General features: G+C 39.9%; 1 protein-coding gene across 2 annotated transcripts in view; it reads left to right on the top strand.

Annotated features, from left to right (window-relative positions):
* Positions 1–20986, top strand: part of Col9a1 (collagen type IX alpha 1 chain) — a 78754-nt gene that overhangs the window by 30708 nt on the left and 27060 nt on the right. For both annotated transcript variants that reach the window (XM_028767242.1, XM_028767243.1), the window contains 13 exons: positions 547–579; positions 1357–1413; positions 2660–2713; positions 6363–6416; positions 8932–8985; positions 12153–12206; positions 14158–14211; positions 14349–14402; positions 14540–14593; positions 15014–15067; positions 16178–16222; positions 17076–17129; positions 17223–17276. In XM_028767242.1, the coding sequence (XP_028623075.1) occupies positions 547–579; positions 1357–1413; positions 2660–2713; positions 6363–6416; positions 8932–8985; positions 12153–12206; positions 14158–14211; positions 14349–14402; positions 14540–14593; positions 15014–15067; positions 16178–16222; positions 17076–17129; positions 17223–17276 (675 nt within the window). The remainder of the gene's footprint in view (positions 1–546; positions 580–1356; positions 1414–2659; positions 2714–6362; positions 6417–8931; positions 8986–12152; positions 12207–14157; positions 14212–14348; positions 14403–14539; positions 14594–15013; positions 15068–16177; positions 16223–17075; positions 17130–17222; positions 17277–20986) is intronic.

The following is a 20986-nucleotide window of genomic DNA, read 5'->3' on the forward strand; positions in this document are numbered from 1 at the left end:
TCCTCTCCTCTCCTCTCCTCTCCTCTCCTCTCCTCTCCTCTCCTCTCTCCTGGTTCATTTTAGAATCAATACAGGAACCACAGTTATCTAAAAGATGGTTTTTCCCAGAAGACACCTTATTTGTTTGCAGTTTAATAGTTGAGATTTCTTATGTGCTCAAAACTTTGACATGCAGAAGAAGCATTTTTGGACAAATTAGTTCTTGCTAAGTTTTTTATGGTAGAAATAAGAAAAATGGTTGAAGTATATGATGCTCTATTTTTTTATTTACCTATCAGTATGTCCTACTTTGTCTGTATTGACAGTCATTTAGCCTCTGAATATCAGGTAACTAGATACCTTATTTAGGGATAAGATGTTAGGATCTTTGAAGGTATTGCCTATCAATCAAATCTTCAAACATTAACATATATGTTTCTATTTTTCCCTTGTATCTTCTAAAACTAATATTCTTATTATAGTTTCAAACATTGAAAATTTCTATTGTTCATAAGTTAGAATAAGTCATCTACTTTATTCTTAACTTTAGTCTTTCACTTACTTTAGGGAACAATTGGATTTCATGATGGAGACCCATTGGTAAGATTTTTCATATTAATACATACACAGCTTGCAATTCTTTCTTATTAGCATATATTAATATGAAACAATGGGTTTAATCATGATGCTTTATACATGTGTACAAGACACTAGTTTTAACTTAAAGACCACATAGTCTTCAGATGTTCTCTCTTTAAAATGATCCGACTGGAATACACTAGACTTCCATGTTTCACTTTAACTTACGCTGCAGAGCCATGTGGGGCTTGAGGATGGACAGCTTATGTAGTCCCAGGCTGTGTTAGGTTTCTCACTAGAGAAAGGTCTTTCTTTTACATCCTTTGGCTTTATGCCTCTGGTGTGATTTTTCACCGGAGTGTTCCGGTTTTGGAAGATGCTTTATGTTTAGCCGAGTAGTCAAATGTTGGTGTTTACGGCTCTGATGTAATTTTGGTCCCCATGGTGAAAGGCTGTGACCTCAGGATGGGGCTGTTTCAATGTGGAAGGAAGAAATCAGACAAAGCCATGGTATAATCCACCATTAAGAATTTCATTTCTTTTATTAAATCTGTGATAAATATGACAAAATATTAACACGTAACACCGGGAAGATGAGCACATGGCAGAGTATCTATCTATTGAATGCTTTGCACTTTTCTGTATTTAAAAGAAAAACAAAGGAAAGAGATATTTAGGGTTATTTAATGACTATTATTGATTTGGGGTTTTATAGTTGGACTCCTTGAAAAAAAATCTCATCTTGCCACAAAATAGGTGCTCTAGTTTACCCCTCTCTCTCCTCCCCCTCTCTCTCAGTGCCCCAATTCCTGCCCACCGGGTCGCTCTGGATATCCAGGCCTACCAGGCATGAGGGTAAGAATAGTTTATTTATTCTATCCTCAAAAGGGTTATATGCAGAGAAAGAGAGGAACATCTAACCACTGACCTTAGATGGATTAATCAAGTCTGTCTTTTGTTTCTCTGTCTGTGGAGAGAATTCAGCCTGGAGATTCTAACTAGTGCCCCCAGATGGGCCCCTACTAAGGTGCATATGAGTAGTTACAGAATGTCTGTGGTTCAGGAAGGAAATGCCCGTAGCATGCGTTGGGCCAGGAAACCTAAACATGAGGTTCAGGGCCAGATGTTTGCCTTTTATGGGGAAGACAGTGGTAGGGATGTGGAGGGAGACTGTGCATATATACTTTGTGAATTTGACAATGTTCTGGTTAAAAAAAAAAAAAGAAAACTGTATAGAATAGATTTTTTTTTTTCTGAAGGTGTTTTCTCCCACTTTGCCATTATGATACTTCAAAATAGTCTACTTAGAAAAAAAAAAAACCCAAATCGAAAAAACCAAAAACCAGATCCTGGGGATCAATTGCTTCCCCTACCAGTCTCTGAGTCTAAAGCACTCTGGGAAACTCCAGACCCTTCTGTTTTGTTATGATCTAGAAGGCCCTGAGGCAAACGGGTTTCCCAAAATGTTTTCTTTAACTGCATTTTGGTGGATTCCCTGACTGTAGAAGGTTTAGGCACAGAAGACCAGATAGAGGCCAAAGTTCTAGCTGAGCTGATTTGTAAACTTGGTCTCATAGTCTGCCTGTTGCTACTGTTCCCAGCCCCCAGTGCCATTGGCACAGGTGGGGACCAGGAAGGAGCTGGCTGCTGGCTACAGAGGCGGTGGCTGGGGTAGGGGGTGGGGAGTTTCAAAGTGGTCACCAGAGAGCAAAGGATAGTTGGGTTAACATCTGAAAGGGTTAAGTTACCGGTGCTGAGGAAGACTGAAGGCTTGAATCTAACCCCAGGCAGGCAGCAGGGTCCAGGGGAGAGAAGGCAGGTACCAATGCTTTGTGTTGCTGAGCTGGATAGCAGAGTAGCTGTTGGTCTAGAAGAGAATTCTCCTCTTACCTAAAGCTGACGCTTATCATAAACATCAGTCAGGTAGTGGAGATGGTGCTATAAAGCCACCAAGGCAGTATTGAGCTTTGTGACATAATCTCTTTTGTAGTATTTTAACACAGATTTAGAGAGGCAGAGCAACTTTATGAGCCTTCTGGCCATTTTTGGTGTCAAGCCCAGAGCAGATTCATTTATTTGTATCTATTTTTATATTTGTTAGGGCCATAAAGGGGCGAAAGGAGAAATTGGCGAGCCAGGAAGACAAGGACACAAGGTAAGGAAAGAGCGTTTAGTAGGTCAGTTGCGATTAAGGTCAAGTGATTATTTCTACTATAAGGAATTATAAGAAACAGGAATGTGTGATACTTTACTCTTTGTCAAGTAAATGCTTGGTGTATTCTAAGGTTAATACTCTTAGCTGTCGAGTTGTTGAAATGACAAAGAAAATACTAGAATTTTTTTCTATTTGTTCCCATATTGACTATATTTTCTTTCCGTCTCAAGTATATCATATTTAAATTTTCTTAAAATCAAGGCTGGCGACAAACATTATGTCACTAGTTGCTTTGATTCTCTAAGGCTTATGATAATTGTACAGTTTTCACAAGTGCTTTGAGAGTAGGAAACACAAGATCTGGTAGACAACTGGTTTGGATGTGAACTAGTTCTCATGATGCGAACTAACTTGTCTGTTAATTTCTGATCTTATCTTGCTGAAACTTAGGTTCGAAGTAGCTGCACCTTAGTGATAAAATGTAATTGTTTACATAGAAATGTGCCATCTGTACAGCACCGGGGATGACAGGCCCTGCCAAAAAAGGTGGAAACTTACTTAAAGCAAGGCAATATGGCTGCCATTTCTTCATATTATAAATATATAATAATTTTACTTTCTGTATAGTAGTCTCTCTTAGTAAATTTTATAACATTTAACAAAGTCATGCCACTTTTATTAGTGCAGACCTGCTAACTTGTTAACTATGTTTGTTCATATATCTTTACTTCTCCTGCTCCCCACAGTAATGAGTTGGAGAGGCAATTTATTTTTTTGTGTAAAATATCTGTATTCATGTCCTTAAATTCACCAGCCAAAATCAGTCTGTTGAAGTATCTCACTTGTATAATCACGATAAATAGGCCAGTTTCTGTGGTCTATTACAGTTTGCCCATTATTTTCGGTCTTTTATCACAAAGGCTGTGCATAGTAAAGGTATTTTATTTATCTGGAATGACGTAGCTGGGTTTCTGATGTCAAACTTGAGTAAAATAGAAAAGGAGAACTCCCCGTTTCCCTGCATGCCCGTTCTTCCGCTCAACTTTTAAATCTGTAATTTGGCAAATTCAGTTAATATTTATCAAGGACCTGCTCTGTGCCGTGGCTTATTCCAAGTTCTGAAAGTTCAGAAGTGAACAAAATTAATGATCAATCACAGGGGAATGACTAAATGAAACATGACATACTAATATATGAGAACACTAGCTCACCACAAAAACAGACAAGCAAGAGCATCCAATTAGACCCAGAGCTCCTTTTGAGATGCGTGTGCTGAAGCAGAGAGACTTTCGTTCATCTCAATGCCTTGATCCATCTCTCTGTGTGCTGTTGACTCTTTTCTTTTGGAGAGCTGTCTCTACTTTAACCCACAGGACTTAGGGCTAGAGCTGTCAATCAGAGTGTTTCTCCCCTATGCCTATGAAAATACTACTTTTGGTGCCACAGATTAGTTTTTTGGAACCTAAAATTTGCTTTTGATCTTTGAGTGGGAAACTTGCATTTTTTTTAAATATGCAATTAAACAAATGTCCACTGATGCTGAACACTCCTTTTGTTCATTTGACATTTTTTGTACCTCCCTACACTTTAAGTGGTGACTTTCAAAATATATATTTCAAAATTAATATAAGGAGGCAGGAAGACAGTAGGCCATTGATGATTGAACCACAAAAGGACTCAGCCTGAACGGACAATGGAGTGTTGAAGAAGGGCCTGGTCTCTCGTTCCCATTCAGATCCATAGCCTGGCTTTGAATGTATCCTATTCATTAACTAACGAAGATTTGAAAACTTCCCTATGCATACGAGAGTGACATGTGAAATCCTAACAAGATGATGGTCTTGGCATTATTATGCTGCACTTCAATATCCATTCAAAATTCAGTAAAAATGATAATAAACAGCTTCTCCAAAGCCTGTCGTTTAAAATTTGCGGTTATTGATTAGGTGGGAGCTTTTTGTCTGCAGGAGAAATGTATAATTCAAAATGTTTAATTCATTGCTCCAAGTTTTATGGAAAAGTCTATGAGAACTATTCCACACCCTGATAAGGAAATTTGCAGGGGACTGTCAATCAGTGTTGTTCGTGCAGTGACTTGATAGCTCTGCCGGACACACAAGCAGTATGTATTTAATTATACTCACGAGGGACTAAAGAGATGTTAACTCTGTCAGCAGTTAACACCAGTTGCTCTTACAGAGAGGACCCTGGTTCAGGTCCCTGCATTCACATGGGACTTCAATCCATTTCCTGGGAACTTGGTGCCCTCTTTTGGCCTACAGGCACTATGTCTTCATCATATAAACACCTAATAATTTTCCTTCCTACATACTAGTGTCTCAGGAAATTTTATAATATTTTATAGTCATACCATTTTCACTAGTGTAGGCCTGCTAACTTGTTGACTGTGTCTGTCCACATTTTTATGAGGTTGATACACATAAAAGAAAATAAACAAATCATTGATAATACCCACCTAATGATTATTTACTCTATGAACTAGTAATTCCACTAGCCTGAATTTAGATCCTAAGTTCTAGTAGAATCTGAATTTAATTATGCTATTAAAACCAGTAAGATTTTCCTAATTCACTTAAATCTTAAGCTCCAGGGCCTGTGGGTTGGCTCAGTGGATAAAGATGGTCGGCATCAAGCCTACCACAGTTTGGTCCCCAGAATCCTTGTGCTTGCAGGAGAGAAGGAAATCCTGTAAGTTGTTCTTTGACTTTCACAGATGCACGTGGTATGTGCATGCCCCCTCTGAATAAATAAGTGTAAAAAAGTAAAGTGAAAGACAATCTAGTTTTTTGTACTAAATGCTTAAATGTTATCTATTAATATTGCTGTTAAATTTTCTGGGTGTACTTGTGTTTGTTGTGTGTGAAAGAAACTTATAAACATAAGGTGGAATCTATGGAAATTATCATAAAAGTATATTATCTTTATATAAATAGTATATTAGATGTAATATAAAATTATAAGCAAGAAAATGAGCCAATAAACTATATATATCAATAATTAACTGACAACTGTTTTTAATATGCAATATAAGTAAGGAATTTTTCTCATGAGTAAGCTCACAGTGAAAAAATTTTTAAAAAGTATATTTTCTTCTCAATCTGTAGAGTTGCCTTTCTGTAAGAGAAAGATTGTAGATCTGACTGTAGAAGTCAGATCTCTCTCTCTCTCTCTCTCTCTCTCTCTCTCTCTCTCTCTCTCTCTCCTCTCTCCCCCCCCCCCTCCCTCCTTCCCTCCCTCTCTCTCTCTCAATGCTGGACATTAGAACTCAGAGCTTTGGCATGCCCAACAAATGACTTACCATTGGGCTATATCCACAGCCTCAGAAGCTGTTTCTTTTACAGACCATTCTAACATTTTAAAGTATATCAGAATTTATAAAATAGCAAAAAGTCCAAACAACAATTAGATAACAGGAGAGAAGATCCCAGAGACAATTTAAAAAAAACTGCCAAACACACATCACACACGTGAGACGTAACACATCAGATGAGCAGACTCCAAAACCAGAGCTCATCAGTCGAGGCACATTTTCCAGCCTACATAGAAAGTATTCTTTATTCAATATATGATATTGATTGATTCCTTTGCTAGAGTAGCATTCATTGTGATTCTCTCTGTTCCATTTCAGGGTGAAGAGGGTGACCAGGGGGAACTGGGAGAAGTTGGAGCTCAAGGACCTCCAGTAATGTATTTTTTAAAATTGTTTACCTAGGATAAGCAAATCTTTTAAATGATTAGGTATTAACTAACCTCTTAGCATCTGGATTAATAGCAGGACATCGTATGAATTCAACACTCCCTGCTTCCATCCAGACAGCAGTAGGCAGTCACTACTTTTAAAACAAGAGAGTTCCTATTGCACCTTCAAGACTTTTTTTTTTTTAAACAGAAAAGTTCTATGTGAAATTATATGTAGACTCCAGGACTTCATAACCTGAAGGCAAACGCCAAGCACAAGAGGACACTCCATTTCAACTTCAGCAGTACTGTGGAGGGACAGAAGGAAACATCTTATATGCACTGAACATGCAGTGGGTTTATAATCCACGGGACAACTGTAGTTAATTCCAGAAAGACACCACTATCTAGAATGTTCTTAGAGGCTTAATACCACGTCTCTTAGTACACAGTCCCGTAACTGCTATGATATTGAGTAAGACAGTTGGACACGAGAATACTTCAATTTAAGATGTTTGCTCGATTGGAATTAATGTTAGGTATGTACCAAGTGAAAGCACAGTTGTTACTTTTTGTCTAAATTATAGAAATAATAACTGTTGAAGATTCCTTAAATGCTTGAAGCTTGCGGAAGTACAACCTCCGTAAAGGCTACCGCCAAAGAGAGAAAGAAGACAAACTCAGGTCTCTTTACCTGCACTGCTCTTGCCCTCAGGACTAGTCTTAAAAAATTATTTATTAACTTTATGTCTATGAGTATTTTGTCTGCATGTGTGTATGGTACCATGTGCATGCAATGGCTTGCAGATGCCAGAAGACTCCTTAGAATTTGAGTTATAGACAGTTGTGAGGTATCACGTGTGGGTGCTGAGAACTGGACTCAGGTCCTCTGCAAGAGAAGCCAGTGCTCTTAACCACTCCAGCTCCCAGGACTAGTCTTTAAGAGGAGTTAGTGGGGCTCCACAACTCAGTATTTACCCAGAGTTTAAGTCTAAAAGGCATGGTTATGAGCCTCTAGAAATGGTTTCTTCTTCTGGGCCATATGAAACTTCAAGAGGACTTTGTGGAAGAGTCCAATTATCTTCTCCAGAATCTTACCTTCCCTGAGCCTTTGCTAGAGGCATTAAGGAGCTGGACTCTTATTTCATGGGGTATCGTACCCAGTAGTGTAGTTTATATGCTTTTGATTTGTTAGATATGATGAAAATTAGGTGTGGATTTATATATTTTCAAAGCAATCCATTCTCAAAAATTATGTTGTGTAGCTCAAGGGGTCCACTGAAGGTTGCTGTCAGTGTCTGCTGACATCCTGTTGCTTGGGAGGAGATATGTCCAAATGTTTCTGAAAAATTCACATTTTTTTACATGTTAATATAAAAGCACAAGCAGCATATAGATTTATAAAAATAAAGTTTCTATTATATATTTGTACAAAGAGTAGTCATTCTAAGAACTTATTCATGGAATTCCTGTATTACCAGTACTTTTCATTATTTTATTGTGTATACAGGAATTACCTACAGAGCCAGCAAGTTAGGTACATAAGCAAAGTGGCTTAATCCAATATGGCCATATTTTGCTTGAAAAGCTAGGTTGTTAATCTAGGCTGGCTCATACTGTACTTGGGAATTTCAGACCATTTCCGATTGACCTACAGAGAATTTGTGACTGAATTAAATAAAGGAAGATGGGTCCTGGAACTATTTCATCTTTTGCAAGCATGAAGATGAACACTATAACCAATCTAAAGCACCTTTATGTTAAGCCATTTTTGAAAGTTGACAGATGTCTAATAGAAGCTAACTGCCCATGAAGCACCCACTCATAGCCGTACTCCAGAAAGCACCCTTTACCAGGCAGTTCATGAAAAAATTCTCCTCCACGGGACTAGCAACATTTCAATACTGAAAGAGATACAGAAACCCATGCTACTCCTCATGTTTGTGCTTATTCACTCCTGTGTGAGTGATGAGTTCTTAATTCATCAGGTCAGAATCCAGAGCACCATAGGGATAGCATAATAAATCCCAGTGACAAGTGGTGGATGGACAGCCAGGCTCTATTTCTGCCATATAAATGTTTATGGGTTCGACCGGAACTGCTTTCCTTTGATGGTATAGATTTGTAGGTAGCTATTATTTTAAGGGTTACAACAATGTTACCCCCTGACATACCTCAAAGGGGGTGGAGATGGTAGTTTGGGTTCTGGCAGTGAGTTAAAAATGTCAAAAAATTGTCTCAGTTGTTCCTATTTACCATTTTGGCTATCTAAAATTGTGTCAACTCAATTGGCATAGAGTTGTGTAGACTTTTATCAAAGGGTTTTGAGCATTAGAATTTTATTTGGACTTTTCTTTGCAAACCAGAAGTATTTGCCCCCGGGCTATGGACATTTCCTGGTGTCTCCTTTCATTATCATGACACACTTCTTCTGGATTAATATCTATAAAAAGACTTTTAAGAAATGTGTGCTTTCCCTGAAACCATTTACAACCCCTCCTCTCTTTGTACTTTTCCAGGGAGCTCAAGGTCTGAGAGGCATCACTGGCATAGTTGGAGACAAAGGAGAAAAGGTGAGACATTTATGATAAAGTCATAGTATAATAAAAGTGGTCTTACCTCCATTACTGTCGCTTGTTAGTTTATAATCTATATGTTTATTTGTTTTTGTCATTCTTTACAAAGCATATTTTGTAAATATTGACAATGACAAGAAAACTATGTGTAATTGTTAACTACAGAGGCATTCCCCCCACCCCAAATATTTTTGGTGGAATTCATGGTGTAGAATTCATGGGCAGAGGAGAGTACTGTCTTAGGTAAATTAGAGTAAGTGGGGGTATAATATTTGAGCGTTGTCAGTACTTGTAGCTAGTACTCATACCCTGACACAATACTGGCAGAGCTTCTTGTCCAGCAAGGCAAAGACAAGCAGAGATGGAAAGATAGAGGTGAGAGAAAACATTGTATCTAAGATCCTGGGACCCTGTTATTCGCTCTGCCTTTATCGGTACAGTTGTGGCCCACAGTCACTAGCCTGTCCTTGACTACTTTTAGAAGTCAGGTTTTCCTGGCTTTTCCGATGCAAGGAGTCTGCAAGCTCAGGATCAAGTTTACATTAAGAGTGTTTCTTCCTTGGAAGGCAGGTTAGTAAATAGTCGACTATAACACAATCAAGAAAGACACACAGCTGCAGTCAGGCAGGACAAAGAATCTCCGTGCAAAACAGGGGCTTAATCTTGATGTGACATCTGGGAGACCCCATGGCAAAGCTGATTTCGGAAGGTCATGAGGATGAGGTGCAGTCGATGGTCAAGGACGAAGACACGTGATGCTTGGTGGAGTGCCTATTCTAAGGAAAAACAGTGGAAACCATTCACGGTCCTCTCAGCGATATTGCTTTGTGAGTGTGTGTGCATGTGTGTGTGTGTGTGTGCATGCGTGTGGCACATGTGTGGTGAGGGGATTGTGTCTAGTGTTGGAGCAAAAAAATTGTCACCATTTTTTAGAAAGTTTATTTAGAAAGCCAGTTTATGAATGTTACAATTACGGACTGTTTAAACATTTTTGCCCATCAGCAATTTGGACCCTGGCTTTGTTCTCTTCAGAGCTAGCTTTGCTACTTTGTGTCAGTTCCACACAGCAAGCACAGTGATCTTTAGTTACAATTAAGTAACAGTAAGTTTTCATTGTTGATACAGTAGACCTAAGGCCCTGTTGGAAGAGCTACACATTCTGTGACTTGTGGGCCTGGTTTGTCTACCACAGTTTCTTCTATCTCTCTTCTCACACTCAATCTCTTCTAGAAATTTTTCTACCTATTTTCTTTTTCCATTTCCTCTAAGGTATTTCTGAAAACAAACAAACAAACAAACAACCACTAAAAAAAAAAAAAACTCACACTGAAGTCCCGTATATTTTTACATCCATCCCACTTTAAGTGTCATTCTATGTTACTCTTGGTTACTAAGTAATAAAGCTCATTTATTTCAGTGCAGCAGACACCCAGGTTATCATTTTCCTCCATAAAATAGACGACCTCTCCTTGAAACCCAAATTACTGTTCTTGATGTGTTCTTTATTTGAGATATTTCTCTATTTGATAGTTTTCAAAAATTTTCATTTCTCTTCATTTCTGTCAAATTGCTTTTTTTAAAAAAAAAAAAAAAGGCAGCTCCTCTTGTGAACAGAGATGTGGAGTGGTTACCTAGTAACAGCACTTCTGGTCTGAGCACATGCTGGACTGCAATAAGGTAGAGAGAGCTCTCTCATGAGCCAGAGTGCATCAAAGTCATTTCTATCAGGCAAAGGCTGAGGCGCACTCTCTCACAATGCAGGGTGAATGAGGAATTCAAGGTCTGTTTCAGGTCTTCGAAATCCTTTCTTTTTTGGTGAATGGAGGATGTCTCTGCTCTGTTCTTGTTTTTAGGGATCAAAGAATTGCAGGGCTCCATGGTCCCTCTGCTTCCGTAGTGTTTTCTTTTCTCTTTGAGTCCACCAGCGTCTGAACTTTCTATCAAAGGATTTCTAGGTTTTCATTGTTATTATCTGTGAGGTCTTCCTGCTTCGGCTGGACTGACATTCATCTGATGTTCTTCGGCTGCTTTCGACTTGGTTTGATCACCTCCGTATCCTTGTGCTTTCTTATTTACTTCGTAGAGAAGAACAGTTCAAGATGGAGCCTGTGTGTTTTGTTGAGGACACTTTGTAGTGAGCACAAAAAGCCATGGTAGTTTTGTTTTTAAAACAAAACCATCTTTTGATTCTAATGAAGAAAATAAGATGGTGTCTATTCTGTGGCTGAGGCAGAGATCATTTCCAGATGATTAGATTTGAAACAACAAAACCAAAAACACTTAGACCAGTCATTCCCAACCTGCAGGTCATAACCCCTTTGGGTCAGTTTGTAACAGTGAAAATAAATCCTGCATTTCAGATATTTGCACTGTGATTTCCAACAGTAGCAAAATGACAGTAATGAAGTAACAATGAGATCATTTTATTGTTCCACGTCAGCACAACATGAGGACATGTGTTAAAGGGTTGCAGCATTAAGAAGATTGACAACCACTGATCCAGCTAGTTCCTTTGCTATCATGTTGCAAGTTGGATCTATCTGGAGAAAGTAGGTTGATTACTATTTACAAAGTGAATATAATTTATGAATATATGTTAGATTCTTCTAACGGTCTTAATAATTCCCTCTTCCGAATCACATAGTCATGTGACTTTTATTTTTAGATCCGGGGCTGGGTGGTGGTTTCTAGTGACATAGAAGTCCTTCTCGTATCCGTGGCACTGTAGAATCCAGTGAAGCTAAATTCACACTCACCCGGAGGCTCTCACCCCTCTAGCATTAATAAATTCCCACAGGTATCCTGAAACTCTTGGAGACTGACCACTAAATCTTATGCAATAGAAGACCTGCTAAGTCCTCTAATAAGTCCCAGTTTTCAGCTCCTGTCAGCAGTTGGGAATAGATCCACCGTTAACTTAAAATATCCAGTCTTCTCAAGGACTGTGAGTCCTGAGTGCTGTTAGCACGACAGCTAACACTAGTGGTTTCATGTGTGGAGTGTCTAATGGCTTATTCTTCCATGTTCATTCACAAATACAGCGTGTATTAACATATAAAGCCTCCTTTTATTCTGGCTGGTATACTTTAGGAAGACGAAGATGCCCTGTGGCATGTGTGACTGATCTGAATTTTATTTCTCTGTCTCGCTTTTTTTTTTTTCAGGGTGCTCGGGGATTTGATGGAGAGCCTGGACCTCAGGGCATTCCAGGTGCAGCTGTAAGTAGTTTTTCTTTTACAAACAAATAAACAAACAACAAAATACAAATAAAACAGCATCAAAAAAAAACCCAAACCAGTGACTTTTTAAAAGCAATGATACTTTTCCATCCCCGCTCCTCTAATCCCGTCTCTTCTCCCCTGACCCCTGATTTCCTCTCCTTTATATTGATATATCATCTTGCTATGCAACTCTGGCTGTCCTCAGGCTTGCAGTACTCATCCGGTCTCAGCCTTCCAAATGCTGAGATTACAGCGAACACTATCATAAAATACACATTCCTAACGTTTCTCCACAGATTAAGAAACATGCTATCTGTATAATATACAAGTAGTTTATACATGTAAGTAATTAAAATGAGAAAAATAGAAGCCAGGTCTGCTAGTGTAGGCCCTAATTACAGCTATTCAAAAGGTTGAGGTAGAAGTCCACATTCAAGGCATGCTTGGACTATAGGGTGAGCTCAAGGCTAGTCTGACCAACTCAGTGAGACCCTGACCTTAGAAAAGGTAGGGGGAGGGTGTCTGGGGACATCGTTTTAGACTGATCGCCTAGAGCCAATGAACTAATAGAAAAATGGGCAACAATTTTCATATCAATCCAAAAATTACAGTCTTTTTTCTTGGGTTCAGAGAATGATTTCCTTGAATTGTTTTAGGGGCTAAGCTCTGGGGTTACCTGTTTATACTTGTTGTGTTTTCCTTTGCTTTGGTTGTTAGAATACTTTGATGGACAGTGACAATCATGTTTCCGGTTCCTGCACAATTCTAGCTTTTCCTCCTTGATGGTTTCTGATCTCATTGTTCCACACGTTGACTACCGAGTCAGCGTGTGCTATTATCTAGACTGTCTCACACTACTCTGAAGATACACAGATTTAAAAACATTTATTGTGACTCATATATACCACAAAAAATTTACACAAAGTAAAGCAGGATTTTTCACTATCAAGGTCCGATGGAGGAGACAGGACATAACTCATTGATGAGCTGTAAGAGCAAATGCTTGAGTAGTGATGGAGGTGATCCACAGAGGAAGGTTGCCCTGGGAAGCCCTTCTGGGAAGGGACAAAAAGTGCAGGGGGTGCTGTCAGTGCTTACAATTATTTGTGCTATCACAGGGTTCGCACTGTCTGGATGGAAGGTTTGGTATGAGAAGATGAAACTGGATGGATCGAGTAGAAATGTGTTACAGATGATGTCTAACACTTCACTGAGCAGTCTAAACTGAGAAATAGCTACAGAGAGCCAGCTTAAGCTTGGCCAAAACAATTAACAAAAAAACATATTTTAAGAAAGACATCTCGTCTATTGCCATATATAGCAAGTATCATGAGGTGGATAATTTTTACAGAAACTATTGCTATTGAAGTGGGAAATAAGAGTAAAGAGAAAAATACAGGTGTCTAATCCACGCCTCAGCCTACCATAATTGTCAATGAGAGTAGCTTACATGTGGATACACTTCGCAATGTTGTTGCTTGCTTCGCATGTATAGCAAGATAGCACAGAACCATTATGTATCTAAAATGAATACAGAAGACACTCAACCTCAGTTATCCCTATGACAATAGCAGTGATCAAGACTACAATTTTTAAAAGATGTGCTTTTTTTTTTAACTGAGCATTTTTCAGAGAGTTACTGTAGACGAAGAGCAATAGTAACAGCATCCAGAGAGGTGGCTTGGTGGTTTAGAACACTGGTTCACTCCCAACACCATACGACAACTCACAACCATCTCTAACACCAGTTCTAAGAGATCTGATGCAAGCTTCTGGCCTCTGAGACACCAGGCACACATGTGGTGTATAGACATACATGGCAAAACTTCCATACACATTAAAAAAAAAAACAAGTTAGCAATCTTCAATGTGGAGGATGCTTCATAACCTTAAGACACTCCAAAGTAGGTAACTTTTGTTCACATTGGGAACTTCTGCATTTGTACAGGGTGATCAAGGACAGCGAGGACCTCCAGGAGAAACAGGTCCTAAGGGAGACAGAGTGAGTACAAACTTAGTCCAAATCCATGCAATGCATTCTGCTCTTCTGAGTTATCTGTTAGTTTTGCATATTTGGCATGGCCTAGGTATTGTAATCATTGAAGATGTCTTATTTCTTTTATCTCTCCTGCCCTACAGGGCATTCAAGGTTCCCGAGGAATTCCTGGATCCCCTGGGCCAAAAGGAGACACGGTAATGTCCCGAGCTGTAGGTGTCAGATATAGTTAGTTCCCAGAATAATTACTGACTTGCAGTGAAACTTCAAGAAATAACATAAGAAGACTACGACATTTTCTAAGACACAGTGTGTTCTTTGTGTGTCCTTATAGGGCTTGCCAGGTGTCGATGGTCGAGACGGAATACCAGGAATGCCCGGAACAAAGGTAGATCTGTGGGCTGGTTTTCGCATGAATGGGGATCTCTCTGCCCTGGATAACTATGCTTGGCATTCCCTTTATAACACTACCAGGTTTGCTAAGAGAGCTCTGCCGAATTTCTCTCTCTCTCTTTCAATTTTAAACTGAAGTGTCAACTAAAAATTCGTTTTAAAATAGCATACTTATTTGCTTTGTTTAGGAACTCAGTGAAATAGTCCCATTGACGAGTGTAGGCTGAAGGAAATTCTGTGTTTGAATGTGTGTCCTTTGTCCTACCCACCACCAACCCTGACTTAAGTAATTGGAAAATGTGCCTAAGGTTAACTTCTGGAAAAATATTTTACCTAAAATGCATGTAGTCCTTGTTCTTAGAAGAACACACCAGTTCATAAAGGTGTAATTGTGTGATTATGAACTTGCTTTCAGGGTGAAGCAGGGAAGCCTGGACCTCCCGGTGATGTGGGATTGCAGGGTTTACCAGTACGTGCTAATCTTTTGTTTCTAACATGTTCATGTTTAATGTGTGTGACAAAATCAAAGATGAATTTGGAGGGATAGATACATTATGCAATTTGTTAAATTCCAAGGAAAATATGATAGTTTCTCTCTCTCTCTCTCTCTCTCTCTCTCTTTAGTTCTTTTATTTTAATGATTTTTTAAAAAAATTTCCCCCTGTGATTAGTTAGCTGGTCATTTACCCAAGAAGCATAAAATGAACAGTACATTCTGCTTATGCACTATTAACTTTATTGTTTGGGTCTGCCTTTTCTATTATCTTCCTTAAATAGTTCAGAGCAGGTGCTAGAGAGATGGCTCAGCAGTTAAGAGCATTGACTGCTCTTCTATAGTTCAATTTCCAGCACCCACATGATGGCTCACAACCCTGCTCTGGCTCTTGTCTTACTTTTAGCCAGACATGGAGTTCTTATTAGCAAAGCTGAGATAGGAGAGTGAAAGAATTCTCAGGAACAGCATGAGAAAGGTTACCACTCTTGGTTATAGGATAGTTAAATAGTTGAAACATCGAAATCGGTATTCCCTACTGATGTATGGCTGAAAATTCATATGCAATTTGTGTTTTTGAGTTTGTGTGTTTGAGTCTTTGAAAGAAAATCTTTCTAGTTAACAAAGGCTACTTGGTAGCATCAAATACTGGCTCCCAATCTGTTATGGCATCTGGCATTTTGCAAGCTGCCAGGGATATATGAACTCCCAATACCAACATGAGCAAAATGAGGATTTGATTATTCTGTACAAGAAATAATGTTAAGTTCCTATAGCATCTGTCCTGTCCTAAAGATGGTCTGTTGATGTGAAGATGGGGCTGAAGGTCATTCCAAAAGTCACTTTAGCTTAGAGATTTTCTTTGAGGTTGTTCAGGCTTAACAAGCTTAACAAGGCACGGGAAAGCCTCACGCTACACACCATGTGCAGCTGCCTTAGTGACGGATTTGGGAAGGCAGCAGCAGCTTTGCAGGCTGCCTTCGAGGTTGCCATGATCCCGTCTGCCTCTTCTCAGATGGTGGGTTTGGCATTTGTTGGCTCCTTGGATGAGGCGATTAAACGCAGAATCCGTGTGTATTCTTTTAGGGTGTGCCTGGAATCCCTGGTGCAAAAGGTGTTGCCGGCGAAAAGGTAAAAATCAAATCGAACTTGCAGCTAACATTTTGCTTTCTGCCGTTGTAAGTTTATTTTTGTTATAATTTTTAATATAACCAGCCTGGGATTTTATTTTATATTTGAGTCCAGGGAAAAATCAGAGTGTAAAACCTTTAAAGTGTCCATGTGCTGATCTTTTTCCCAGCTGTGGAAAATGGCTGATGAGACTTTCTTCCTGAAATTGTCATTTTTTGCTAATATAAGATAGACAGCTTTATGGCTTCTGACTATTTAAATAAGGAAGGTATGATTAAGCTATAGAATTTATGTCATGTTATGTTCTATAGAGTATTAAAGAGCAAGTCATTTAAAACAACAGATGAAAGAAAAAAGCCAAACACGGACTTTCCTTTAGAATAAACTTGATAAAGTAGAACTTGAGGCTGGGGAGGTGCTGCAGTCTGGAAAATGGATCTCTAGAATCTCTGTAAAAAGGCCAGGTATAGTAGTGTGCGCTTACAATCCTAGAAGGATGCCTTCACTTCAGTGAACAGCAGCTTAGCCTACAGGATGAGTTTGACAAATTCCAGGCCAATGAGATACTCTGTCTCAGTAAGTACAAATGTGGAAGGATAAACTCTGGCCTTCACACACATGCAGGGGCATTCACATCCACACATATACCTATACATACACGTACACGTGAACATGAGATCACATGTGCACACAAACACATATATAAGAAAGAAATGCTGTATTTTCCCAGATCCTCACTGTGCAGCCAGGAGATGAATGCTATTTAACTAGAAGCAATTCCTGGTGTGGGTAAGGAAAGTTGATGACTATACCCACTGTCTGAATTACTCTAAATGTTGCCTTTTGTCTTTAGGGTAACACGGGTGCTCCAGGGAAGCCTGGTCAGTTGGGAAATTCAGGAAAACCAGTAAGACTATGTTTATGCTTTTCTTTCAGTTAAGATCGATAGCTATCAGGAATCGCTGGCAAATTGTTTCTCTGTCTGCTTTCCTTTCCACAGGGCCAACAAGGGCCTCCGGGAGAGGTTGGACCTCGGGGACCCAGGGGCCTTCCAGTGAGTACTCTTTTCCTGTGCCTTCTTTCTGAGAATGTCACTGAATGTCCCTTACTTATGACTGCACGAAAGGTTGTTAATGTTTGAGCATGTTCATGCCTATCTGTCCCATCGAGACAACAAGGTAAGGATGCTAATTTATATATATGGTGTATCTTCTTTTCCAAAACTGGTACCAAAATGATGTGTTTAAAAGAAGCATAAAGGGGTTTTTATTTTCACCTCAAGCTGGAAATGTTTTAGTGTGGTTAAAAACCTATAGTAAGATGTCATTCATATGCTATGTGAATTAACCACGTAATAGGCATAACTTATTAATTTTTGGCATATTCACAAAATTATGTAGCCACCTCCATGATTAATTTCAGAATATTTTTATCACCCACTTAAGAAACCCTGTTGTTACACTCAGGCATTCAGTTCCCAACCTTTGGCTCCATGCAATCCCGGGTCCCCTTTCTGTCACTATGGCTTTGCTTACTCTGAAAGTTTTATATGAACGGATCTGTACACTACACCTTCTGCCGTGGTATACACTATACACTATGCCTTGATATAACGCCTTCACCCAACCATCAGGTAGAGGCATTTGGATTGTCTCCGCTTTTGGCTGCTATGAACGTATGTACTCACACTTTTTCTGTGAATGCTTTTTGATTCTCTTGAGTTCTTACTTAGGAGTGATTCTGCATTTATGCTCTGAGATGCTTCCCTATTTCTTAAGCGTAAATATGCGACCGTGTCTATAAGGATGAATGAACATACCCGTGTGTTTTACAGACAACACAACAATGTGTATTGTCCTACTAGAAGGTATATTTTTATTCTTAGAGAGAAACTGATCAAAAAAAAATTTACACTGGTGCTAAAGAGATGGCTCAGGGTTAAAAACATTGGCTGTTCCTCTAGAGGACCTGGGTTTGATTTCTAGCACCAAGATGACAGCTCGTAACTGTTTGTAACTAACTCTTGTCCCAAGGGATCTATTTTTTTTTGGCATCTTTGAGTACTGCATAATACAAAAAATGCTCCTACACATAAAACAATAAAATGATTTCAAAAGTCCACATTGTGCACTTAAATCTGACTTCACACACACAAAAATTCTCTCTGACCTTCATTTTCAAGTTCTTAGTTTCTGTCTTCTGCATGATAAAAACAAGTAAATAGAAAACACACACTCCAAGTAGGAACATGGACGCAGCTCCAAATACACTTCTTTAAGAAGCCTTTATAGAGTGTGAGGGATAAGGACTTTTAGGCTTGAGAGAGTCAGGGTTGTCCGCTGTTATCTGGCAGTAGATGGGCATTTTCTGCTTCTTGCAGAGGTCTATAACTGACCGGCATCAGGCAGTATTCTAGGCTTTCTCAGCAGCCCAAGGACCCAGCGCCTGCTCTAGCCACGCCCTCTGCTCGCTCACTGTTCGGTTCAGGCTTGGAGCCTGTAAATGTCTAACAGAAACACTTGCCATGATTATCTGCAAGGCACCGAGGTTAAAGCCAGATCACGGTTCTTAAGCAGCAAATATGCTAAATGACTGACTGACCCAGGGAGATGTACAAGAATTGGGGTATTAGTATTTTGAGACTGTTGACTGTTAAATCCACTTTTTTTTTTTTTTTAGCAGAAAGCTGTGTATGGTTGAATGAACATTAACTGTGCACCTATCGTTTATCAGGAAATGCACTGAAAATACACAAACACACACCCACAAACACACCCACAAACACACCCACACATCCACACATATCCACATCCACACATCCACACAGTCACACATACATGCATACCCACACCTGCCCAACCACATATACTCATACACACACATACACACATTCACACACTCACACACACATACATACATATACTCTCACAGACACGTACCCACACCTACACAAACACACACATACCCAGCCCCACATACATGCATACATACACTCACATACATATACGCACTCATACTCATCCAACCATACACACTCACACACACACGTATTCACACTCACCCAACCACACATATACACACTCACACACCCATGCACACTCACACACACCCACACATACACAGACATACATACACATACCCATACCGACATATGCACATAAACATACTCTCTCTCTCTCTCTCACACACACACACACATACCTACACCCACCCAACCACATACACACACTTTTATATACACCCACCCATACATACATACACACCCATACCCACATACACACTTCCTCACACCCCAGACTCACATACACACATATAACCCCCCCCACACACATATACACTCACACACTCATACCTACACACCCACACCCACTCACACACACCCACATACACCTCATATAGGGAACACTTACCATTACCGGCTAATCGACAGGGACACAACTAATAAATGTCTGGAGGTAGAACATCAGAAAGATGCAGGAAGAGTAGAATCTCTCAGGTGTGCTGAGCTGGATTTCAGGAAGTTAAGTGGTGGGTCTGAATGTCAGGTTTGGTTTTGCACATTTCTTATGAGTCTAATTTTGTCCCTTTGTCCTCGTCACTGAGCTTCACAGCACCATCCTTCTGCCACCATATTTCCTGTCTCTAACAGGGTTCATAGATTCTGTCTTCTTTCTGCTCCTTTATTGACTTTCTTTCTGGCTTCCTGTTTTGTTCTTCCTGGCTTGACTCAGCACCCACTTGGTTAACTGCAATATCTTCTGTTTGCATTCTTTCCTGCACCCTCTCAGTTGTCTCCATAGGACACCACTGAGATTTCGATATCTTCTGTATCCTAGACTCGTGCCAGTTTCGTGGTATATCATTTCCATGATGGTCATCCTAGAGTTCTAGGGGAGTAGCTCCAAAATCAATTCTAAAGACCCCAAGAAATAGTAGGACCTCCAGTCTGCAAACATCATAAGATCCGTCTTCCCAAAGTACTGTTTCCATCTGAGTGGGGGAAAAAAAGAAATAAAAAGGAAAGGAAAGGTCATGACGTCTCCTGGGCATGGTGGAGGAGAAAATTTATTATGGATGAGAGGGAGATCATAGTCAGAGGTGGACACATCTGGAAGAGTCCAGAGTGACTATGACCCTGAGCCTTGAAGGAGTGGGAGGGGAAGAGAGAGGATAGAGGGGGGACCCAAGTACAGCAGCCTGGAGGTCAAAGGACAGAAAGGGCAGCTAACTAAAATGTCTATATAGAGAAGAACCTCGGGGGGAGGGGGCAGCTCAGCCCCTAGGTTGGTGAGTTTAGAGTAGAGGGCTGGGGTATGTCAACCCTACCCTGTAACAGATAGGGACTGAGGGATGCTGAGAGACCCTGGAGACCAGCTTCCCTTTGTCCTGGATTTGAAACTTAACACCATCCTACCTTTTCATCCCCATTTAAAGTCTCTTGTGGCTGGGCATGCTGACTTTTAATCCCAGTTCCCCTGAGCCATCTCTGTGAGTTCAGGTCTGGTCAGTTCTACATAGCGAGTTCCAGGCAAGCCGAGGCTACACAGTGAGCCCTTATCTTAAACATCAACAACGCCGCAGAAGAAAAAGAAACAAAAATAGTTTATGAATTTATACTGACAAGAGAAAGTCTAAAATCTAAAACTATTTGATAACTCCCTGACATGTCTCCTTTCCTTCCTTCCTTCCTTCCTTCCTTCCTTCCTTCCTTCCTTCCTTCCTTCCTTCCTTCCTTCCTCCCTCCCTCCCTCCCTCCCTCCCTCC

Source organism: Grammomys surdaster, unplaced genomic scaffold (assembly GCF_004785775.1).
Source record: "Grammomys surdaster isolate TR1022 unplaced genomic scaffold, NIH_TR_1.0 171, whole genome shotgun sequence".
NCBI lineage: Eukaryota > Metazoa > Chordata > Mammalia > Rodentia > Muridae > Grammomys > Grammomys surdaster.